The sequence below is a fragment of the Sphaeramia orbicularis genome, chromosome 20 (genome assembly GCF_902148855.1).
Source record: "Sphaeramia orbicularis chromosome 20, fSphaOr1.1, whole genome shotgun sequence".
NCBI lineage: Eukaryota > Metazoa > Chordata > Actinopteri > Kurtiformes > Apogonidae > Sphaeramia > Sphaeramia orbicularis.
This window is the reverse complement of record NC_043976.1, coordinates 1,064,585-1,090,344: the sequence shown is the minus strand read 5'-3', so window position 1 is coordinate 1,090,344 and position 25,760 is coordinate 1,064,585. Positions and strand designations below refer to the sequence as shown.

The window sequence follows — 25,760 nt, the reverse complement described above, 5'->3', positions numbered from 1 at the left end:
ACCACAGGGAAATGAGGGAAAAGGAAGAAGAACAGTTAAAAAAGACTAATCAGTGCACCTCCACCTGTAAAATAAACTGGACAGTCATCGCATGACTGACATCCGCGCAAAACTTTACATTTACTAAATGACGAAAAAACCGAAGTGCGCAATGTCGGTTTTTCCATTAAATCACAAATGCGATGATTTGTTTATTTATTATCATGAGATGACGCAAGAAGTCATTCCATAAACATGGTGTTGATTTAGAGATTTATTCATTATTATTATATATTACCCCTAGGGATGTAATGAATACCGGTATAATGATAAACCGCGATAAAATTGCAGACGGTTAGTATTACCGTTTAAATTCTAATTCTCATGAGAACTGTGTTTGATTACCGCACTTTTAGGGGAAAAAACCCTATGTAAAGATCTGCTTTTATGTCAAAAATTTGAGTATAGTTTGAATTGATTACAGTTTAATTTTCTATACCTAATATTTGAACCAATATTCACTTTGAAAGTCTGTGAAAAGGTTCGTTAAACATCTGTGTGTTATTTATGCAATAAATTATATATGTTTTTCAAATTGGATTTTATATATATTTTTGTGTTTTTTGTCCTTTTATGTTTTTATAGTAGGTTAAAGTGAAAAAATAACAGACAGATGATATAGATGAAGTTGTGCTGAAAAAACAGATCCAAACATGGGTATAGTAAACATGTGTTTCTATAGTATATAAAGGCCAAATCAAAAGGACTGAAAAACAGACAGAATAGACTCAGACCACTAAGGGTTAATATTGGAATGTTTCTGACACAGAAGGGACAGTGGGACTGTTACTGTATTTGGGTTTTTTAGTTTTTTTTTTTTTTTTTTTTTTTTTTTTTTTTTCAAAATACAACTTGGCTCAATTCTTTCAGTGTGTGTATTAGTACTTTTTGAACATTGTGAGCACAATTTCAACAATACCACAATAATAATGATAACTGTGGTAATTTTGGTCACAATAACTGTGATATGAAATTTTCATATGGTTCCATCCCTAATTCCCCCTCTATCTCGTACTAAATTAAAAAATGAGTGGGTTTCCTGGTGCGTCCACACATACCCACATGTTTTTTCTTCTTTTCTTGTTGCAATGTATGCCAACATCCAGTTTTTTAATTCACCTGACTCCAGTTGTTAAGGTCTTTCCGTTGCAGTTTTGCGTGATATACCGTTTGTGCAACACCCGAAAAACCACCTCTTGCCAGTGCAAAAACTTTTAAGCGAAAAATGAGACTTTTTGCAAAATTATCGAAGAAAATGTGTCATCAGATATTGAATGGTTGTATTTTGCAATAATTTTTTTTAATAGTTGTATTTTGTGATTTGAATTTTTTATAGTATTTTTTTTTTTTAATAGTTGTATTTTGTGATTTGAATTTTTTTGTAGTTGAATTTTTTTTGAATAGTTGTATTTCGTTATTTGAATTTTTTTATAGTTGATTTTTTTTAATGGTTGTATTTCATAATCAGTCACAATTCAATTCAACTATAAAAATATTCAAATTATGAAATACAACCATTCAAAAAAAATGATTGCAAAATACAACCATTCAATATCTGATGACACACATTTGCTTCCATATGAAAATGTTGGTTTTCCATTCGGTAAATTTTTATGCACAAGTTACATTTGCTCAATTTGAAGGTCAGTGGAAAAGTGCCTACTGTCTGTAGTGTTCAAAGGGTGGGGGGGTCGTCACATATGTTTATAGTATAATACAGTGAACATCTTTGTGTAGAAAAGTGAAAAAATCTGAAAAATGAGTAAATGTGTTCCTGCAGATGTGTGTTGGACCCCAGTGATAAGGAGACCTGCTGGAAAAATGTGAAAATGACCCTTAAAAGTGTTTGAATTTAACCATTGAAAAATGTGTGTGAACCCTGAATAAAGTTCCAAGTGGGGGGTTAGACTTTTCAGATTACCCAGAATTCAAAGCCAAACCAACATGGACTCCATAAGAAGTAAATGAACCCCAGCTGACGTTCAGAGTGTGGAATAATCCCACGATCAAACTCAAATCTGAAGAAATTCACAGTGGTTTGTGGTTTTCTCTGGATCTAAAATGTGTCAGAAGTCCACCATTAAACCACATCGAACGCTTTGAACCAGGTTCTTTCCGCCTGCCCGTTTCCATAGTAACCAGGTGAGTTCCCTGTGTCGGTTACAGTGCCATAAGAAGTACATCCCGGTCTGCGGATCCAACGGAGACACGTATCAGAACGAGTGTTACCTCCGACGAGCCGCCTGCAAGAAGCAGAGGGCCATCAGCATGGTGTCGGACGGACCCTGTTACCACGGTAACGCACACTCAGCATCAGCACCGACTCCAGCGCCGACACGTCAACACTGAAACACCTTTAATGACCTGTAGTTCCGTATTTGGACTTTTTTAAAGATACGTGTTAGTGTTTTAGGATTTAAAAAAATGGACTGAAAGACAAACTGTGGGCGACAAAACAATCAGATTATAACGACAAGTCCAAGAACCAATACCACCTTAAAATACCCAGTTAAAGAACCAATACCACCTTAAAAACATGCAGTTACAATATCTTTAACTGGATATTTTAAGGTGTTATGGGTTCTTTAACTGTAACAGTGTGTTTTTAAGGTGGTATTTGTTCTATAACTGGTCACTTGAAGGTGTTGGTTCTTCTGTAACTGCATGTTTTTAAGGTTGTATTGGGTCTTTCACTGGGTATTTAAAGGTGGTACTGGTTCTTCAGCTGAAACAGTGTGTTTTTAAGGTGGTATTTGTTCTTTAACTGGTTATTTGAAGGTGTTGGTTCTTCTGTAACTGCATGTTTTTAAGGTGGTATTGGTTCTATAACTGTGTTTTTAAGGTGGTATTTGTTCTTTAACTAAACACACACTGTTGCAGTTGAAGAACCGATAACACCTTAAAATACTCAGTTACAGAACCAATACCACCTTAAAATACCCAGTTACAGAACCAATACCACCTTAAAAAGACACTGTTACAGCTGAAGAACCAATACCACCTTAAAATATCCAGTTCAAGTCAAGTGGAGTTTATGTATCAAACCCTTTAAAAACAACAGTCGGTCAAAGTGCTGAACACAGACATGAAAACAAATAAAACACATGAAAGAACGAATTAAAACAATAAAAGCCAAAGAGAAAAAATGTTTTAAGAGAGGATTTAAAAACAGAAACTGCTGTGACGTTTAGTCTGTATTTTTAATCTAATCATCTCAGAGGGTTTTGGGTGTATTTGTTTAAAATGTCATGACGGAAAAGACTAAAATCCACACAAAAAACACCCGAAAGTCAGAAATATTTATGAGAAAAGCTGAAAAACAAGGATTGCAGTTTTTACTTGTTTTTGTCTTTTGTCATTTTCATCTTGTTGTGTCTTCATTGTTTTGTTTTTTTTTTTTATATTTCTCCTGGTGTCTTCTACGATGCTTTACTTTTAGTTCATTTTTATATTTTCCAACCTTTTGCTTCTTTTTCATTTGTTTTTTTTCCATCTTTTTTCATTTTTCACCACGTCTTTGTTTTTATCTCATGTTTTTTCATCTTTCGCGTGTCCTGTTGTACTTTCTACATTTTATTGCGTTGCCGTGTCATATTTGTTGCATTTTTATTTTCTTTTTTGTTGTTTTTGTCTTATTGTCTCCGATGCTTTTTTTTTCTTTTATATTTTCCAACTTTTTGGATCTTGTTAAATTTTATGAACTCTTTTTCCACCAAATGCTGCTGGTTTTCTATTATTTTCCACTAAACTCATGAACATTTGAGTCCAGTTTTACTTATTTTGTCTTGTAATTTGTACGTTTTGTTCATCATCATCATCATCTTCATACATTCTGTCTTTTTAACCTAAAAACCATTAAAAACTCATGGTTCTCCTCATGTCTCTGTCTCATGTTTCTGATGCCGTCGTCTCTTTCAGATGGAGGTTCAGGTTCTGGAGACGGAGGTAAATAAATGTATGATGTCATAAATTCAATCCGACTCATCTTGGGTTTGATGTCCAGCGGGTCATGTGACGTCTCGTGTCTGTGCAGATGACGAAGGCTCCGGTCGCGGGAAAAAGGCCTCGAAATGTGGAAACTGCAAGTTTGGAGCCGAGTGTGATGAAGACTCTGAGGACATGCTGTGAGTACGAACGAACCTGGAACACAAACCAACAAACAACAAACAAACTAGAAAAGCACTCGTAGAACGCAGACCTCCGCTAAGGCAGATCAGTACCTCCTGATCCTCCTGAAGAGACTCAGACCAGATCCCTTAAGTCCTCCTGAACAGACTCAGACCTGGGTCCTCATGTTCACAGACTTGTGTGGATTTCATTCATAAACCTGGCGTACGCCCAAATCCAGAAAAGTCCGAACGCACAAAAAAATCCAGATGAATAAAACTGAGCGTACGCCTGAATCCACGTACACTTCCTTTATTCATCCAATCAGCTGGAACTGAGCGCATATGTTGGAGTACCTGACTCCTCCCTCTCCACGCCCACATTTAAATATGCAAATTAGTATAAACAGGGTCTGCAGGTGGGGTTCCCCTGTCTGTATGATCAGATGATGACGTCAAGGTGGACGCGAAGCGGAGGACGAAACAGGAGGAAGAAGAAAAGAGACGAACTGAGACTGAGCAGAAAGTGGACGATACTGTGGGTGACACTGGTCTGACTGGACTGACTGGGACCAGCACCAGGTAAATACAGGTTTAGTATGAGGGTCAGTCACATGAGTTCATTCTACAGGTCATCCACAGTCTGAGCACAGCTGAACTAGATACAGGTTCATGTGTGATCATGTCAGGAGATCCCAGAGCAGATCCCAGAGCAGATCGCAGAGCAGATCCCAGAGCAGATCCCAGAGCAGATCCCAGAGCAGATCTCAGAGCAGATCCCAGAGCAGATCCCAGAGCAGATCCCAGACTGACTCCAGTTGAATCCCTCATTCTTATCTCCACCAGTGCCACAGCAGACACTCAGACCCAGGACCATCCTCCTGTCACACAGGCTTCTGTGGACTCCAGTGTTAGCCGGTCCTCCGGTCCACCACAGCCCACTGCTGATGCCCATCTGACCGGTGTCCAGAACACCCGCATGGGTCTGTACTGACCCGGGTCACCAGAGGACATCATGAGGACAATGGGCGGAGTCAATGAGCGACTGGACCGACTAATAAATGTTCTGACAGACATGAAGACTACAGGAAATGCATTTATCAACAGTGAATTCTGGGTCCTTGTCTCTTTATGTGGTTGTTGCTGAATGTCCTCCTGGGCAGGACTGGCTCTGATGGGTCCAGGATCTGGTTGGTTGTGGTTCTGGTGGTGGATGTGCTGCTCTGACAGTAGGATGTTGTGTCGGTGTGTTCATTGTTCTTCTGTGTATCTCTGATGTGCACATCAATCGGAGGAATGACCTTTGTCACATTATTAACAGTTCCTCAGTGTCTCCTCTCAGTGTCTCCAAAGGTTCCAAACACTAGAAACGTTCATACTCCAGCTGTGGAGTTGGTGTGAAGGAGCGCACATTTCCACGGTCATTTCAGTCTTTATACATCTGAATGTGAGCGTGGAAAAGGGCGTATGCCAGGTTTTTGTGTGTACACACGCTTTATACATGAGGCCCCTGGTCCTTTAAGTCCTCCTGAAGAGACTCAGACCTCTTTTCTCCTTCCTCCTGTTTCGTCCTCCGCTTCGCGTCCACCTTGACGTCATCATCTGATCATACAGACAGGGGAATCCCACCTGCAGACCCCATTTATACTGATTTGCATATTTAAATGTGGGTGTGGAGAGGGAGGAGTCAGGTAGTCCAACATATGTGCTCAGTTCCAGCTGATTGGGATGAATGAAGGAAATGTACGTGGATTCGGGCGTACGCTCAGTTTCATTCATCTGGATTTTTTTGTGTGTTCGGACTTTTCTGGATTTGGGCGTATGCCAGGTTTCAGTATGAAATCCACGCAAGTCCCCAGGCCCCTGGTCCTTTCAGTCCTCCTGAACAGACTCAGACCAGGTCCTTTCAGTCCTCCTGAACAGACTCAGACCAGGTCCTTTCAGTCCTCCTCAGGTCCACAGTGGACACATCTTCTCTGACCCGGTCCACACAGTCTTCGTCCATGTCGCTCAGATCCAAACGCTGCTTCCAGTCCATCACCTTGGAGGACTAAATGTTCACTTCCAGCCCACTGAGTGGAGCCCACTGGATCAATAATCCTCATTATTTCCACCTCAGTCAAACCCCTGAAGTGCTCCTAACCCACAGCCCCTTTTCCACCACAGGAGCTTTAACAGGACCCCAGATTTGGAAAACCTTCGGTGCATTTTCACCCAAATTACCTCGGCAAAAACTGTCCTTCGACGCCAAACTTTCCCTAGTGGGGGGGTGGGACTTTCCCGAGAATTTAGGGGCGGGGCCGTGTGTTGAAGAATGCTGATTGGTGGAACACACTGTCAGTTTTCCACTCTTCTGTTCACCCTCCAACATGTTTTCAACGCTTTGTGTTGGTTAAATATTTCTAAAACTTCCAGTGTGAAAACTGACCAATAGAGGGTCTGCATGTGACGTCACCACTGCAGCTCCGCCCACTGAGTGTCAGACAGAGGCAGATGAGTGACAGCGTTGGCTTCAGTACTGTCTAAACTGAAGAACAATATTGAATCCAAACTGGGGCAGAGCTGTTGTTGGTTGATTGTATTTTCAGGTTCTTAAAGCAGTGGGAGCTATCGTTTTACAGACACCCAAAGACAAAGAAAACAGAAGGAGATGGATCCACAAATCCAAGAAACCAAACCTAGATCTGTGGATCCTGTTTGGTGTCAGCTAACATTCACTGATGCTGTATTTTTGGGTCCAATCAGACCTGAAATGACCTATTGTTTTGGCTAACGGTCCTTCTTAGTGCAGCTCTGGGTTTCATGATCAGATCTTTCCTGGTTTTTGTCTCATTTTGTGATTGTGAACCTTGTGCTCCTACATGATTAGTAAACTAACTGAAACTGAGGCCAACCTAGTTTTACAAATACGGAGGAACTGGAGAATAAAGCTACGACGGAGTATTAGGACCACAGAAGAAAAGAAAAACACTGGGCACTACCAGAAGAAAGTCAGAAAATATGGAGATAAAACCTGGAATTTTATGAGAATGAAGTCAAATACAAAAAGAATCACAATCTGTGCGTTTCCATGGCAACTTTTCCTCCTGGTTTAATCTGATTACAGGTTGGATCCTATTTCAGATGTCCATGTAAACACCTTATTCCAGTTGAAAAAGAAAAGTTCAGAGTAAATTTAAACCTGATTAAAGTCAGTGGTTTAATCCTCTTTTAACTGCGCTCTAAATTCTTCCTGGACATGTAAAGCCTTTATTCCGTTTGGACTTTATTCCTTCCATTCTGCACATGCTCAGTGTCTTGTCCTGTGGCGATGACGCACACATTCTGCGCCGGTGGAAGAATCTGCACTGCAGTCTAGTCTTCCCAAAGCGTTCCAGTGGAATATTCTGATGGGATCTACCAGCCTGGAAAACCCTGAAGGAACAGTTCAACACTGGCTTTGGATTCATTCATTTGTCCTGAACTAATGAGTTCCACAAGTGGGACAAACAGTTTGAACTGCAGCCCTAATGTTAGCTTAGCTTAGCCTAGCTTAGCATAACGGCTTCATTCCTCTGCTCAGACGTAGCCAGGCTTTTAGAGGTGATTTGTAGTATTTTAGGAGTGATTTGGGTCAGTTCAGTTCTCCCTAATCATTCCTTTAGTCCGCTGGGGTCAATATGATCACAAACTGAGGCTCAGATCATGGTCATGTGACTTACTGCAGGAAGAAAATCTGGGAAATAAAAACTAATGCAAAGCTAAAACGCTAAAGCAAAGCTAATTTAGCGCATGCATCCCTTCAACAAAAAGATTTTTCAACTTCCGTCAACACAACAGTCCACAGATTGTATGAGTGCAGTAAGTCGCAGATCTAAAGAAATAATTAGAGAGAATCGGATTTGACAAAATCACTGAGAAAAGACGACAAATCACCTTTAAAAAACTGGATATGTGTGACCATGGAAATGCAGGGACTATGCTAAGCTAAGCTAACAGAAGGGCTGTGAGAACAAGGCAACGTGAGCACTGCAGCACAAACCCTTCTGCTCACTTCTCTACCTCATTAATACCTCATGTAAACCTTTATTCAGGTTTAACATTTCCATGGAAACAGAAGAGAAAATACTTTAATTCTGAATTAATTTCTTCTGGAAAAATAAATCGGATTTAAAAAAACATCATGTAACTGTACCCAATGTTATGAGAATAAAGTCGTAGTTCTAAAAAAACTCATAATTTAAAATAAATGTCATTTGTTTATGAGATTAAAGTCGTCATATTCTGACAATAAATCCATAATATTACCAGAATAATGTGTTAATTTAAACCAGGTGGTGTAAATCTGCTAATTTCCCAGAATGCAGTGGTGCCCTGCTGGTCCACAGCAGTAGTATCTGTGTTGGATAAAGGACTGGATCTGAACTACACTCAGTAAATCTGCTCAGTCCCAGTAGATCCTGCATAGATTCACTGGGGTCAGTCCACGATCTACTGGAAATGACCTTTGGATCAGCTGGTTCTGGGCCCTAGTTTTAGACCCTTTGGATCAGCTGGTTCTGGGCCCTAGTTTTAGACCCTTTGGATCAGCTGGTTCTGGGCCCTAGTTTTAGACCCTTTGGATCAGCTGGTTCTGGGTCCTAGTTTTGGAGCCTTTGGATCAGCTGGTTCTGGGCCCTAGTTTTAGACCCTTTGGATCAGCTGGTTCTGGGCCCTAGTTTTAGACCCTTTGGATCAGCTGTTTCTGGGCCCTAGTTTTAGACCCTTTGGATCAGCTGGTTCTGGGTCCTAGTTTTGGAGCCTTTGGATCAGCTGGTTCTGGGCCCTAGTTTTAGACCCTTTGGATCAGCTGGTTCTGGGCCCTAGTTTTAGACCCTTTGGATCAGCTGGTTCTGGGTCCTAGTTTTAGACCCTTTGGATCAGCTGGTTCTGGGCCCAAGTTTTAGACCCTTTGGATCAGCTGGTTCTGGGCCCTAGTTTTAGACCCTTTGGATCAGCTGGTTCTGGTCCTAGTTTTAGACCCTTTGGATCAGCTGGTTCTGGGCCCTAGTTTTAGACCCTTTGGATCAGCTGGTTCTGGTCCTAGTTTTAGACCCTTTGGATCAGCTGGTTCTGGGCCCTAGTTTTAGACCCTTTGGATCAGCTGGTTCTGGGCCCTAGTTTTAGACCCTTTGGATCAGCTGGTTCTGGGTCCTAGTTTTGGAGCCTTTGGATCAGCTGGTTCTGGGCCCTAGTTTTAGACCCTTTGGATCAGCTGGTTCTGGGCCATTGTTTTAGGCCCTTTGGATCAGCTGGTTCTGGGCCCTAGTTTTAGACCCTTTGGATCAGCTGGTTCTGGGCCCTAGTTTTAGACCCTTTGGATCAGCTGGTTCTGGGCCCTAGTTTTAGACCCTTTGGATCAGCTGGTTCTGGGCCCTAGTTTTAGACCCTTTGGATCAGCTGGTTCTGGTCCTAGTTTTAGACCCTTTGGATCAGCTGGTTCTGGGCCCTAGTTTTAGACCCTTTGGATCAGCTGGTTCTGGGCCCTAGTTTTAGACCCTTTGGATCAGCTGGTTCTGGGTCCTAGTTTTAGACCCTTTGGATCAGCTGGTTCTGGGCCCTAGTTTTAGACCCTTTGGATCAGCTGGTTCTGGGTCCTAGTTTTGGAGCATTTGGATCAGCTGGTTCTGGGCCCTAGTTTTAGACCCTTTGGATCAGCTGGTTCTGGGCCCTAGTTTTAGACCCTTTGGATCAGCTGGTTCTGGGTCCTAGTTTTAGACCCTTTGGATCAGCTGGTTCTGGGCCCAAGTTTTAGACCCTTTGGATCAGCTGGTTCTGGGCCCTAGTTTTAGACCCTTTGGATCAGCTGGTTCTGGTCCTAGTTTTAGACCCTTTGGATCAGCTGGTTCTGGGCCCTAGTTTTAGACCCTTTGGATCAGCTGGTTCTGGGCCCTAGTTTTAGACCCTTTGGATCAGCTGGTTCTGGGCCCTAGTTTTAGACCCTTTGGATCAGCTGGTTCTGGGCCCTAGTTTTAGACCCTTTGGATCAGCTGGTTCTGGTCCTAGTTTTAGACCCTTTGGATCAGCTGGTTCTGGGCCCTAGTTTTAGACCCTTTGGATCAGCTGGTTCTGGGCCCTAGTTTTAGACCCTTTGGATCAGCTGGTTCTGGGTCCTAGTTTTAGACCCTTTGGATCAGCTGGTTCTGGGCCCTAGTTTTAGACCCTTTGGATCAGCTGGTTCTGGGTCCTAGTTTTGGAGCCTTTGGATCAGCTGGTTCTGGGCCCTAGTTTTAGACCCTTTGGATCAGCTGGTTCTGGGCCCTAGTTTTAGACCCTTTGGATCAGCTGGTTCTGGGCCCTAGTTTTAGACCCTTTGGATCAGCTGGTTCTGGGCCCAAGTTTTAGACCCTTTGGATCAGCTGGTTCTGGGCCCTAGTTTTAGACCCTTTGGATCAGCTGGTTCTGGTCCTAGTTTTAGACCCTTTGGATCAGCTGGTTCTGGGCCCTAGTTTTAGACCCTTTGGATCAGCTGGTTCTGGGCCCTAGTTTTAGACCCTTTGGATCAGCTGGTTCTGGGCCCTTGTTTTAGGCCCTTTGGATCAGCTGGTTCTGGTCCTAGTTTTAGACCCTTTGGATCAGCTGGTTCTGGGTCCTAGTTTTGGAGCCTTTGGATCAGCTGGTTCTGGTCCCAGTTCTGGACCACTTGTTCTTTGGTAGCTGGTACAGATCCATGTCCAGTCCAACTGTCCTTCATTTAATTTCAGATTTCCCATGGTCCTTTGCTCTGGCTGTTTACTGCTATACTCCGTCATGTTGAGCAGGTTGGTTTAAGACACTCTGTCTGACTGAGAGGGGCGTGGCCTTGGCTTAGAGGGGCGTGGCCTGGATAGGGGAAGACCTGTATATCACAGGTGTCAAACATGCGGCCCGGGGGCCAAAACTGGCCCGCCAAAGGGTCCAGTCTGGCCCCTAGGATGAATTTGTGAAATATAAAATTTACACTGAAGAAATTAATAATCAAGGATGTTCAAATCATTTTAGGTCAGTTCAGTGTAAAGTGGATCAGACTAGTAAAATATTATCATAATACCCTATAAATAATGAAAACTGCCAATTTTCTTCTTTGTTTTAGTATAAAAAAAGTGAAATTAGAAAAAAAAAGTTACATTTACAGACTGTCCTTTTACAAAAAATATGAATAACCTGAACAAATATGAACAATCTGAAATGTCTTAAGAGAAGTCTGTGGAATTTTGCCAACATTCTGCCTGTTCCTACATCTTTAAGCTGTGATGCACATATATAAATGATCAACTTAGGTAAAATATTGTTAAAAATGCACTTTTTTTTTCTCTGAATTTTCAGGTTGTTCATATTTATTCATGTTATGTTCAAGTACGGTTCGTAGGTGTAAACATTTTCATCATGGAATTTTACTTTTTTCACTCAAAAACAGAAAACTTTGGACTTGACATTAATTATCAGTTCTTTTCCTATTATTTATATTATTTTACTGGTCCGGCCCACTTCAGATCATAGTAGGCTGAATGTGGAACTGAACTGACATGAGTTTGACAGCCCTGTTCTATAGAATCATTATATGACAAAAAAAAAGAGACCAAAAATGGACTTACGAGGTTTCCGCCCGACAGGATCGATATGAGAGTGAACCTAGAGGAAAAGGGGGAAGGATGTTGACGTTGCGTTTCTGTTTGTGTGTGTTTGTTTTGTAGCTGCATGTGTAACATCGTGTGTAACGGACACAATGACAACCCGGTGTGCGGCAGCGACGGTGTGACGTACGACACGCCCTGCCACGTCCGAGAGGCGTCCTGCCTCAAACAGCTCAAGATCGACATCAGACACGTCGGACGTTGCCAAGGTAACGGGAAAAACACAACGTACAAAACACACGACGGGTGGGAAAGTGTGTCACAGTGAGACGATTAGACCCACAAATCCACAACAGAGGAGGAGGAAGATGAAGATGAGGGGGGAGGGGTGAGGGGTGGGGTCTCATATATATTGAATGATGCGCTGACCTGAATGTGATGAACAGTCGACTGAACAAACAGCAGCGATAACACAACATCCACCACATTCACAGAACAGTTAAATACAGCGTAAAAGGACCTGTGGTTTTCAGGGTCAAATGGTCAAACATTTACTTCTTAGTGTGTTTTCTTCAATTACAACAAGAAAAAAATACTGGAAATATGTTCACAGCCTTAACCCTTTCATGCATGATGTCCACAATAGTTTAAACTCACTTTCCAAAGGGTTATAAAGGTGATATTCTCCAAACCACATGGGTTTCCCCTCTATAGACCCTAAGCAATACAAGGGGAAGAAGTGTCATCTTAGTTTTAGAATGTGGACTGCTCTGTGATGTCATCAAGTTCTCCTCCTCAGACCAAGCCATGGGTTTTCTGTCCACGTTTGTAGACAGGAGTCACATCTTTATATAAAAAAAACACCAAAAACAAACAAAAAACAGCTGTCCACCACAAAGGACATTCCACAAAAATTTTTTAAAATGCATCTGAAAAAAATATTGCATCATGATGTTTCCAAGAAAGGCAACTTTTTAATTAAAAAAAAAAGCAAAAACTTAAATATTAAATATCTTCTCCTAAAACCACAGTTTTTAAAAGTTCAAAATGCATTTCAGCTTTAGCCTAATTTTGAGTAATAAAATCAATCTAATAAAATCTAGATCCTTTTTTTTTCCAAAATTCATGCATGAAAGGGTTAAAAAACACCAAAACTGGACTAAATGTGTTGTACAGGTTAAAGTCACTGTTTACTGTGACCTTTGACCCTAAGACACAAAGAAGTACAAACAATTACAAACATCTGACACAAGTTGAATTAAACTGTATTATTTGTTGATTATTTTATTCTTTTTTGTTTTGTTGGATTTTGTTCATTTGGTTTGTTTTTTGAGTAATTTGTTCATTTTGTTGATTATTTTAATCATTTAACTTGTTATTTTTTCCATTTTATTTGCTTTTTTTGGGTTATTTTGTTCTTTTTTTAAATTATTTTGTTCATTTTTACTTATCTTGTTCTTTTTCTGTCCATTTGTACAATTAGAAACATGTGACATATGTTGAAACAAACTAATTATTTTGGTATTTCTTTTTCAACTTGTTGGTTATATTATTTGTTTTAATTATTTTGTTGATTATTTTATTCCTTTAATTTGTTAATTTTGTTAGTTTTTTTCTTGTTAATTTTTACTTAATGATTTTTTTTTTACATATTTTAAAAATATTTTTATCTAAAAACAATCTAGACAACCAATAACTGTCGTGTTTATTCATCTACTCATTCATTAGTTGAATATAATGTAGATTTTATGTTAATTTATAGTTTTATTCATGAATTCATCTTTTGTTTTTCTACTTTAATTCATCTCTATATCTTTGCTGTCGTTTAATTTTTTTTTCATCTAATTGTGAATGAGCCTCATTGAAGATATTTTTTGTTGTGTTCGTTGATAAAGTAGCGCACAACGTCCATAACCTGTTTCTTCTTCTGTGGTTTCAGACAAAAGTAGGAAGGACGACAGTGTGAAGATCAAACCAGACGTCTACGGTAGGACCGCCCACCCACTCCACCCACGTATGTACAGGTGTTCTGTCTGAAACCGCCGATCACAGCCCTCTGTCTGTTTCCCATATCGCAGCTGTGGCCAAACCCGGCGAGGGGGAGGGCTTTGTGGAAAGCTCCGCCCCCTGTCCCGATGACTACGCCCAGTTCTGCGAACACGGACAGTGTGAGATGAGACACAACCTTCCGACCTGCAGGTAACTCCCCTGGGCGTTGGGTGCGCATGCGTCCTGTGGTAGTGGTGGTGGTTGTGAATGGCGTGCTGACCCGTGCTGGTGTCGCCTGCAGGTGCGAGGCGGCGTACGGCGGTCCGCAGTGCGACCAGCTGCTGGACTTCAACATCCTGTACGTGGTGCCCAGCGGTCAGAAGCTGCACTACGTCCTCATCGCCGCCATCATCGGAGCCGTGCAGATCGCTGTTATTGTCGCCGTCGTCATGTGTTTCACCAGGTATGGTCGCTATGGAAACCGATCACGGGTTTCAGGGCTTTTACTGAACCTGATCTAAAACAGGACATGTTAAATACGACAAAAACATGATCACAAAATGAACTGAAAGGAAAGTAGTCACTTTTCCATTGACCCTCATATTGCACAAATATAACTTGTGCATAAAAATTTGCCTAATGGAAAAACGACAATTTCACAAAAACTGTTTTTTGATTAAAAGTTTTTGCGCTGGCAAGAAGTGATTTTTTGGGTTTAGTGAAATTGGTATATCACACAAAACCGCAATGGAAAGACCTTTTTACAGCAACTAGAGTCACACGAACAAAAAACTAGAAAAGCACTCAGAGAGCGCAAACCTCCGCCAAGGCAGAACCCCCCCCCCCCCCATCACCACTAAAATGTAATCATTTGTTCCTTTTGTCAGTATCAACATTTACTGAAAATTTCACCCAAATCCGTCCATAACTTTTGGAGTTATCTTGCACACAGACAGACAGACAAACTAACAAACCCTGATGAAAACATATGCTCTGCTTTTCCTTGGTGGAGGTAAAAAGGATGTTGACGGACGTTACAACAAGAGAAGAAGAAGAGATTTAACAAACATGGCACAGAATGTGTGGACACACAGGAAACCCAATCATTTTAGAATTTAGGAGGAGATAGAGGGGGAACGAGCATTCTAGATTCAAACCAACCCAGATTTCTGTTCATGTTTATGAACGGACTGACACTGACATCTACAGAAGAAAGAAACTAATCAGCACAGCAGGGACTGAATGGAAAAACCAACATTATGCACTTCTGTTTTTCACACATTGACTAAATATTGGTAAAGTTTTGCGCAGATGTACGATGGAAAAGTGACTAGTGTGTTTTTAACCAACAAACTAGTGGTGCCAGGCACAACAAACCCCGCCCCTCGCATGTATTTCACCCATTATAAGTAAACTAATGTGTTGACCTGTTGGATCCACAGGTTCTAGATGTGGTCGTTTTTATGCTGTTGTGTATTCATTCATGTTCCACCTAGGGATGTAATGAATACCGGTATAACGATAAACAGCAGTAAAATCACAGACAGTTAGCATTAGTGTTTAAATTCTAATTCTCATGATAACCGTGTTTGATTACCGCACTTTTAGGGGAAAAAGCCCTATGTAAAGATCTGCTTTTATGTCAGATATTTGAGTATAGTTTGAATTTATTACAGTTTTAATTTTCTATACCTAATATTTGAACCAATATTCACTTTGAAAGTCTGTGAAAAGGTTCATTAAACATCTGTGTGTTATTTATGCAATAAATTATATACATTTTTCAAATCAGATTTTATATATTTTTGTGTTTTCTGTCCTTTTATGTTTTTATAGTAGGTTAAAGTGAAAAAATAATAGACAGATGATCTAGATGAAGTTGTGCTGAAAAAACAGATCCAAACATGGGTATAGTAAACATTTGTTTCTATAGTATATAAAGGCCAAATCAAAAGGACTGAAAAACAGACAGAATAGACTCAGACCACTAAGGGTTAATATGGGAATGTTTCTGACACAGAAGGGACAGTGGGACTGGTATTTTAGGTGTTTGCTTTTTTTTAATACAACTTGGTTCAATTCTTTCAATGTGTGTATTAGTACTTTTTGAACATTTTGAGCACAATTTCAACAATACTGCGATAATAATGATAACTGTGATAATTTTGGTCACAATAACCGTGATCTGAAATGTTCGTATGCTTCCATCCCTAGTTGTACCACATTAGTCCAACAGTCACCGCCAAAGCGTTCTGACCGTAGCAATGTGATTGTAAGGCTATTGGATTCAAAATGACTAATATCTGACAAAATATTGGTCAGATCAACTTCCCGTTTTCATTAGTCTGTTCATTGACCGAAAATACAGAAGTACGACAAAGTGCAGCAGTCAGCTGTGTACGGACACACACACACACACACACAGAGGCCACTTGGCTTTTATAATTTAGATCAGAGCTATGTCAAAAAAAATGGACAAAAAACTTTAAAAAATGTAGATTGTACTCTGAAATAACTGAACTGAAAACTAACCAATGAAGCCGTTTACATCCACACTAATACTCTGATCAGTATCTGATTTCTGGAGTTTTCAGATTATTATTGATCATATAAACAGTATAATCAGATTATAATAAATCAGATTAACACACCTGGATTTGTCCCCAACACTCTGATGTCTTCATGCGTGTTTACAGGTTAATCTGATTTATTTAGTTCTGTTACATCTGCACATGTTAAAAAAAAGGAAAAGAAACAGTAGAAAACAGAAGTCATGTAGTCACAGAGTTCAGTTCAAAATGGACAGAGTTCATGAAACGTGTCGGAGCTGATTTAGTTTAAAGGCTAAATCAACGACGGGGTTTGAAAAAGAAGATGAAGGGAGGGATTAAATGATCTGAAAAAGACGAAAGGAGATAAAAATTTTTAAAGAAGAAAATTAAAACATGACGTAAAACACAAGAAGAAAAGAACAAAACGATGAAAACATGAGGTTGAAGCAAAGATGAAACAAGATGAAACTGACGAGAAATAAATTGAAACAAGACAACAAATGATGCAAAAAAGGAATAAAAAGACAAATGACAAAAAAAGACATTAATGCAGAAACAATTTGTCAAAATTGAAACAGTAAAATTACATCAGTAGAAAATAAGATGAAGTAAAAAAAAATAGAAGTAAAATAAAAATAAGTCAGTGAGTAAAAAAAGTGTCCTTAAATGTGTCTTAACATGTCATTAACGTTCCCTTAACACAGTTCTGTCAGACTCATTTCAGTTCAGTTCCACATTCACCCCAGTAAGATCTGCAGTGGGCCGGACCAGTCAAATACAAACAGTGACAAAAGTAACATGAAATGACCAGTGCCACTGGTGTGTGAATGTTTGGTGGTGGGAGGGGCTGTAGGTGCAAAATGGCAGCCACGCTTCTGTCAGTCTGCCCCCCCAGGGCAGCTGTGGCTACAGATGTAGTTTACCACCACCAGAGGGAGAATGTGAGAGCCAATGAAGAATGGGTCAATAATGTAAAGTGCTTTGGGTGTCTAGGAAAGCGCTGTATAAAGTCCAGTCCATTATTATTATTATGACGTCAGTGTTTACATCTATAACGTTTCCTTAAAAATCTGAATAACATGGACGACTTGAAATGTCTTAAAAACGGGTGCAATTTTACCGATCTTCTGCCTCAGTTTATCATTTACACATGTGCATTCCAACTTACTTTACAATTACAAAAACACAAAATATTCACTAACTGGCAGAATACTGGTAAAATTGCACTTAAATCTCTTGAGGAATTTCAGATTGTTCATATTTATTCAGGTCATTCACATTTTTTTGAAAAAGGAAATTTTGTCGATGTAAACATTTTCATGTAATTTTACTTTTTTTTTTTTTTTACACGAAAACGAGAAAATTTGCAGTTGTCATTATTTATAGGGGACTATGATAGTATTTTACTGGACTGACCCACTTGAGATTATATGTGTCTGTATGTGGAACCTGCACTGAAATAATGTTGACACTATTGATTATTAATATCTTCAGTGTAATTTTTGCATTTCACAAATTCATCCTGTGTGCCGGATCGGACCCTTTGGTGGGCTGGATTTGACCCACGGGCCGCATGTTTGACACCTGTGCCTTACCATGTCATTAGCATGTTCTGATGTCCTTAAGTGTGTCCTTAAACATGCCCTTAAATGTGTCCTTAAACGTGTCCTTAAACATGCCCTTAAATGTGTCCTTAAACATGCCCTTAAACGTGTCCTTAAACATGCCCTTAAACATGTCCTTAAACGTGTCCTTAAACGTGTCCTTAAACGTGCCCTTAAACGTGTCCTTAAACATGCCCTTAAACATGTCCTTAAACGTGTCCTTAAACGTGTCCTTAAACATGCCCTTAAATGTGTCCTTAAACATGCCCTTAAACATGTCCTTAAACGTGTCCTTAAACGTGTCCTTAAACGTGTCCTTAAACATGCCCTTAAATGTGTCCTTAAACGTGTCCTTAAACATGCCCTTAAACGTGTCCTTAAATGTGTCCTTAAACATGCCCTTAAACATGTCCTTAAACGTGTCCTTAAACGTGTCCTTAAACGTGTCCTTAAACATGCCCTTAAATGTGTCCTTAAACGTGTCCTTAAACATGCCCTTAAACGTGTCCTTAAACGTGTCCTTAAACGTGTCCTTAAACATGCCCTTAAATGTGTCCTTAAACGTGTCCTTAAACGTGTCCTTAAACGTGCCCTTAAACGTGTCCTTAAACGTGTCCTTAAACGTGCCCTTAAACGTGTCCTTAAACGTGTCCTTAAACGTGTCCTTCCTGTCGTGTCCTGCAGGCGGTGCAATAAGACGAAGCGTGGGCGGAGACAGAAGCAGCACCTGGGACATTTCCCGTCTGGGACGTCGTCCAGGATGATGTAGCGTGTCCTGCTCCAGTTTTTTAGTTTCACGTCTGTTTTCATGACACGGACCCACAGACTTTTGGATCTGGACTTTTCCGGTGCCTCTTTCTTCTGTTGTTTTTGTAAAACCTGTGTTGGATTTCTTAGGGGGCCTTATTTCTACGTTTGTCCGAGGTGGATGGGATGTTGGCCGTCCTCAGACTCTGAACACTGTGGAACCTCCGACAGGACTCTGAACCTTCTTCTTCTTCTTCTTCTTCTTCTTCTTCTGATTGTATCGCCGTCGCCCTGTGAGACGCAGCCTCTCATCTGGACTCATTCTGTTCATGGACGCCACGGCCACGTCATGGCGTCCACGCTGCCGTTCCGCCTTCCCCTGTACGCGCTACAGGTCTATCAGGGACCGGTCTATCAGGGACCGGACCCCCGTACAGGTCTATCAGGGACCGGACCCCCGTACAGGTCTATCAGGGACCGGACCCCCATACGTCGGGGTCTGATCCTGCGTCTCACAGGGTCCGATCCCTCACTTTTCTTTTACTTGTTACGATCATGATGATGATGATGATGATGCACCTGAAAACCAAAATGCTGTTTTTTCTACTGCCTGAAAAGAGTAAGGTCCAAACTAACATGTACAGGATGTTGTTAGAATTATTTTATTGCTTCTGTTTTTCAGACGACCATTCCGGAAATGGATTCCAATATTTTATGTGTTTTGACAAACTGACACTAATTTAATGATTCCAGTTTGTTGTTTTGGATCTGATTTGTATCGATGGTACGATGTGTCTTGTTGGATGTTTGTCGTGGTAGAAGGAGTAGATTCAATAAGCTCGGCCGCCGGCGTCTACGGGTGGAGGCGGGGCCTGGGGTGTGGGGGCGGGGCCCGGCGGCCTCATTAACGTAGATGTGTTTAATGCATGAACCAGTGCTGATGTTGTTTAGACTGTGCTGTAGATGAACTAGAATTAAATTATGACCTTTAACCTGAACCGTGTTCACTTATTGAATGTGATGAGATTTAAGGTTGAAATGATTGAACTTAGGTTGACATTCATTTAATTAAACTGGGCAGGTGTCGGCATTTCCAGCGTTTGTGCTAAATGTACAAAAACAGATAAGTCATTGTTTCCAGGTTAAATGCAGATTTTTGTCCTGAATGAAAGTTGAACCCAGATGTCATTTCAATTATTTACACAAGATGAAACAAGATGAAAAGAAAATTAAAACAAGATAAAAAAGATGAAAACATGAGGTCGATGCAAAGATGAAACAAGACAAACAACAATGACAAATGATGCAAAAGGGAACAAAAAGACAAATGATGTAAAAAAAAAAAAAAAAAAGATGTAAAAAGATAAAAACAATATTAATGAAAACACAATTTTCAGGTGAATAAAAGTCAAGAATAAAATCACAGTAGAAAATAACTAAAAATGTAAAATTGGGACACAGATGTCAAATATGTCACTGAAATAAATGATGAAAAATGGAAAATTAACTACAGAAGGACTTGGAGTCTTTGTGGAAATTGGACTTTAAATGTTGTTTGTGGCTCAAGAGGTTTTTATTTTACCTTTAGGTCAGAAATATTTCCTCAAATGGCTCTGCTCCAAATCAGACACAAAAATCTAAAAAAAAAAAAAAAAGACAAAATGTAAAAACACCAAAGGCTGAGATCCATGTTTTCCGGGTCTGGGTCTGACGGTGCGGGTGCAGTTCCTCCGACCGCCACCAGATGCTGCTGCAGGAGAACTGGAGGGATGAAGGCGGGTTAAATATAGAGGATGATGATGACGGTCGACGACAGCTGAGGCCGGCACCCAACACTAGGACCGGAGGAGAAAAGAAGAACAAACAGGAACATGAAGAAAAACCAGCGACAAACAAACGGACCAGAACTCAGATCAGAACCAAAACAGATACAAGGAGCCAGCGTGACCTTTGACCTCAGCAGCCCCTCAACATGCCCCTAAACATGTGTCATTAAGCAGATCATTCTAATAATAGTCACATCTGATGTGTTTACATTCACAAATATGATAGTCCACACACCCTGGGTTAGACGTTTCAGTCCAATATTGGATTTCTTTGGGAGAACAAACATATGAAATAATAGTAGTTTTTTTTTCTTCTTCTTTTCACATGTTCAGATGTAACAGAACTAAATAAATCAGATTAACCTGTAAACACACATGAACACATTAGAGTCTTGGGGACAAATCCAGGTGTGTTCATCGGATTTATCATAATCAGATTATACTGTTCACATGATCAATATTTTTTTTTTCCAACTTTATTAATCAAACTCTGGTCATACATTCAAACAAATTCCATAGAAAAAGAAGTTTTTTTTCAGACTGAGCAACAACATCAGACTTATCTGAACAGTATTTGTAAAGAACATTATAAAAATAATAATAAAAAAAAGAAAAGAAATAAACAAAATAAAATCAGAGGTCTAATAAGGAATCAATACATTCAAATTTTCACAAACAGTCAAGGCTTGTTTGGTTATTACATGTTTCAGTGTCTTTTTTGAAGTTTGTTGTTTCATTTATGTGAATTAAGAACAGTGGGTTTTTTTTCATAAATCTACATGTGTGTGTAAATTGTTTAGCCATAATAATTAAAGTGTTATACATAATTTGCCATTTTTTTGTTTTTCATTATGACCACATGATTCATAATAAAGTGAAAACTGCACAAAAGTATGTGGTTAAATTCAGGTGTTTCTTTACTAACAGAGGTCATTTACAGTCAGAGCACATTTATTATTTTTAGAAATTTATAGGTAGAACATTTAAAATGATAGTCGTAGATTTAAAAAAAAAATAAATAAATTTTGAGATAAATTAAGAAAAATCCATCTCTGAGTCATTTTGGAAGCAAAGATAATAATTTAACCCAAACTAATGAATGCACGGATATCTATCCCATAATATAAAACTCTATTCTAACATTAGTCATATTTGTTTTTATCCCAGACCCTGTTAGAAACAAACACCTGGACTGTTGGGTAGGATTTAGGCAGTTATGCTCTGAGGCTAACGATATAAGCTACATTCTGTACATTTACGCTCAACAAGCTAAACAAAACCAGTTGTTAGAAAACTCAAACACGCACTTAAAAGTACAAATCTGTAAACCAGTCCAACAGTTTAAGACCAGAGTATGTTAAGAAAAGTTTAAATAAAACAACATGAGACAAACTCTGCAGCGCTACGCTAACAGCACTAAGCTAACAGCACGAAGATAACAGAGCGAAGCTAACGAAGCTAACAGAGCTAAGCTAACAGAGCTAAGCTAACAGAGCTAAGCTAACACTGAACAGATCCAACTGTACAAGGATTATTTCCGCTGATAAAACTCACCAAACTACGGAGCCCGGGAAGGGACATGAAGAGAAAAAAATGTATTGCGTTATAACGCAATAGTTCAAAAGTATTGCGTTATAATGCAATAGTTTTTGCGTTATAACGCAAAACTATTGCGTTTAAACGCAAAAGTATTGCGTTATAACGCAATAGTTTTTGCATTGGGATCTGCATTCGGGATCGGACAGGTGGGTCAGGTCTGACACACCTGGACCTGCAGACCTGTGCCCTGTGCATGTGCAGTTCAGATGACCGTAACTCTGTCATTATTTGTCCGATCAGAAAAATTCCAACGGTTTCTGAAACCTGAGACTCTGTGCTTTATGGACATTCTCGGGTCAATGTGAAAATTTCACGGGCACCTGTCCTAGAAGACGCAAAATAAGCCATTCGGTGACTGGGGACGCACACAGCAGAGCGGATTCACGGAGCAGAGAACCGGAGCGCATAACGGAGTGGAGAACGGATTAGATCTAGTTTTGGAAAATGTAGAACAGACGGACATCCACAGTCCCATGACCCCCCTGGAGGTTTACGGATGGATTTGTGACCGAAGGAGCGACTGATGGAGCAACATGTGAAGAAGAAAGGTAAAGTTCACCCAGTTCCATTTAGTGGATTTTCTCCATGACTGAAGCACTGTCTGCTTTTATCTGTGGAGTTTGTACTTGTTTCACTTTAGTACATGTGTAAACTGACGATTATACTGCATGGTGGTTTTATAGAATAAAGTACGAACCGTGTAGAGTATGTGTTAGTTTGGAGTATGTTGGACTTTCTGTGCGTAAAAGTGCGCATGACGCTCTCCAAAATAAGAGCACATACACTGATGTTCGGTGACTTTTTTTCTTCAATAGTACAATTTGACCTTGTTTTGTTTGTCTGATACATTGTTCTACGTGTGTTATTTTTCCATGTGTCCACCGGTAGTTACATTCAAGGATGAAGAGAGAGAAGTCACAGTGATGAACAAAGGCTGTGGAGATGAGAGCAGAGACTGAAGACTGTCCACACACAGATGAAGGACGGAGGAAGAGCCTGATGATGATGAGTTCAAAGACCACAGACAGTGAACACATCCACAGGAGGACGGACTTTTACCACAGACAGTGAACACATCCACAGGAGGACTGACTTTTACCACAGACAGTGAACACATCCACAGGAGGACGGACTTTTCCCACAGACAGTGAACACATCCACAGGAGGACGGACTTTTCCCACAGACAGTGAACACATCCACAGGAGGACTGACCTTAGGTGTGAACAGACTCTTTTCCATGTTCAGACTGGGCCATAGGAGCTCTGCCTGGATCAGAGCTGTGAACTGACACAACTGTTTCTGCAGAACCACGAACATGAAGGAACTCTGCAGACACAGAACAAATGCCCTGTGTGTGTGTGTGTGTGTGTGTGTGTGGGTGTGTGTGTGTGGGGGGGGACACCTGTAGAGTTTGGATTTTTACCCTTTTTTTATTCAATAAAAGGCAAATACTCACACAGTTTGTTTTAAACACTTTTTATACTTTCAAAGTTCATATTTAACTTTCAAATATTGTATCCATGTGTAATTTCAGTGTTTTTCTGCTAAAACTAAACAAAAAAAACCCAACTAATTCCATTTTAGTGTTTTTCGTCATTTTAAACTGTTATTACAGTATTAAAACAAACAGTGAATTATAAATGACTATACTGAATGTTCGAAGTGGTCTGCAAAAATTGACAAAACAACTCAAAGCATATTTTCTGACCTTTTTATGATCAAAATAAGAAAACCAGTCCAGGTGGACCATCTGAGGCTCAGGAGTAGAAAGGATTTTAATACAATGCGCACATCCTCCTTCTCATGTGCAGATCATTCACACTCTGCACATCCACCTGGATCCATGAAGCTGCACACAAACGTGAAGCTGGGCAAATAGGAATTTCATTCAGAAACCGTTGGAATTTTTCCGATCGGACAAATAATGAAAGAGTTACGGTCATACTACACAGGACAGGGGGGCGTGTCAGACCTGGCACGGTCGGACCCGAACTGGATTACAACGTATTATGTACGGACCTCAAGCAAGAGAGAGCATATATGATTGTGTTATAACGCAAAACTAATGCATTATTACACAAAACTATTGCGTTATAACGCAATACTTTTGCGTTATATCGCAATAGTTTTTGCGTTATAACGCAATAGTTTTTGCGTTATAACGCAATACTTTTGCGTTATAACGCAATAATTTTTATTTTTTGCATGTCCCCTCCCGGGCTCCGTACCAAACGACACAAAGAAGAGCAAAAAATAAAGAGTAATCTGATTTCTCTTAATCAGATTACTGCTGTTGTCTGTATAGCATATTAGATTAAAAAAAACAAAACAATAAACACCAGAAAAACACACCTCAAAAAACATGAAAACAAAGTGAAACAAGATGAGGAACACATAAAAAAAGAAGTAAATGACAGAAGTTTGGAAATATGGGAATTAAAAGCTTGATGCAATAATGTGGATGTAAACTAGCCTCGTTCTGTGGTTTTTAATGTAAAAATATGTACAGGTAAGTTTTAAAAAGGTTTGGTTTTACTGTAGAAAATGGACTGAAAATGTCGGCTGTCGCTGCTTTATGTTGTCGTTTCTAAATGTACAGCTTTAATCAGTTCATGGTTTACGTCGGAGATTGGAAACATTTTCCTCTACATGAAAAAAAAAACATTTATGCACAGAATAGATGATCTGACATAAAATGTTCAGATGAATCAAACCTTGTACGGTTTCATTTGGTGCAATTCCTCCAACGGCCACTAGAGGCTGATAAAGTCACACCTTCCTGACACTGGATGATGGCCATATTTTCAGCTGAATCTGCGTTGATTGACAAGTGTGTCGTCCTATCAGAGGGTCAGGAATGCTTTGGGAAACAGACCCGGGTCCAGGGCCCAGGGTCCAGGGTCCAGGGTCCAGGGTCCAGGGCCCAGGGTCCAGGGCCAAGGGCCCAGGGTCCAGGGCCAAGGGTCCAGGGTCCAGGGTCCAGGGCCCAGGGTCCAGGGTCCAGGGCCCAGGGTCCAGGGTCCAGGGCCCGGGGACATCGAAACCAGTCTGAACCAGGAGGGAAGGATTAAGGTAGAACAAGTGAAAAGGTGGTGGTGGACAGATGGGTGGATGAGGGGGTGATGCGGGGGGGGGGGGGGGGGTTAATACACTCATGTCCCAAACAGGGACCAGAGTCACTTTACCCCTGATGGTATTTTTAACCTCAGAGAAAGACCCAGATCCATGTCGGCCTTTATCCGCCTCCTCATTAACACACATTCCACAAACGCCACCAGGGCCTACAGAGGCACAGATAGACCAGACCAAAACCAGGTCCAGACCAGGCCAAAACCAGGTCCAAACCAGACCAAAACTGGGTCCAAACTAGACAAAAACCAGACCAAAACCAGGTCCAAACCAGGACAAAACTAGACCAAAACCAGACAAAAACCAGGCCAAAACCAGGTCCAAGCTAGACCAAAACCAGGTCCAAAACAGGCAAAAAACCAGGTCCAAACCAGGTCCAAACCAGACTAAAACCAAGTCAAAGCCAGCGTAAAGCTTTGTGAAGTCTATGGACATAAGTCTGTGGACACATGGTGTCTCCAGCTGTCAGATGTCCTGTTCATGCAGATGTGACATACAAACACCTATATTTCCTTTATTAGTTTAACGGTAGATTCTTCCGCCTCAGTCAGATGTGATGAAAGCAGATGGAAATTATTATTTACAGTCGGAGCAGGA

At 40.4% G+C, this 25,760-nt stretch overlaps 1 protein-coding gene across 2 annotated transcripts in view; it reads left to right on the top strand.

Moving 5' to 3' along the window:
* LOC115411495 (tomoregulin-1-like) overlaps positions 1-19,862 on the top strand; it is a 34,210-nt gene extending 14,348 nt beyond the window's left edge. Inside the window, exons 3-11 of one of the 2 annotated variants that reach the window (XR_003934221.1) lie at positions 2,206-2,335; positions 3,958-3,984; positions 4,073-4,163; positions 11,837-11,985; positions 13,656-13,703; positions 13,795-13,915; positions 14,007-14,168; positions 18,546-19,002; positions 19,046-19,862. Coding sequence is in view for 1 of the 2 variants with exons in the window: in XM_030123661.1 (XP_029979521.1) it covers positions 2,206-2,335; positions 3,958-3,984; positions 4,073-4,163; positions 11,837-11,985; positions 13,656-13,703; positions 13,795-13,915; positions 14,007-14,168; positions 18,546-18,630 (813 nt within the window). In the remaining variant the exon portion in view is untranslated. Of the gene's footprint in view, positions 1-2,205; positions 2,336-3,957; positions 3,985-4,072; positions 4,164-11,836; positions 11,986-13,655; positions 13,704-13,794; positions 13,916-14,006; positions 14,169-18,545 lie in introns of both variants that reach the window. The other variant, XM_030123661.1, reaches the window with a different exon arrangement.
* The last annotated feature ends 5,898 nt before the right edge of the window (positions 19,863-25,760 follow it).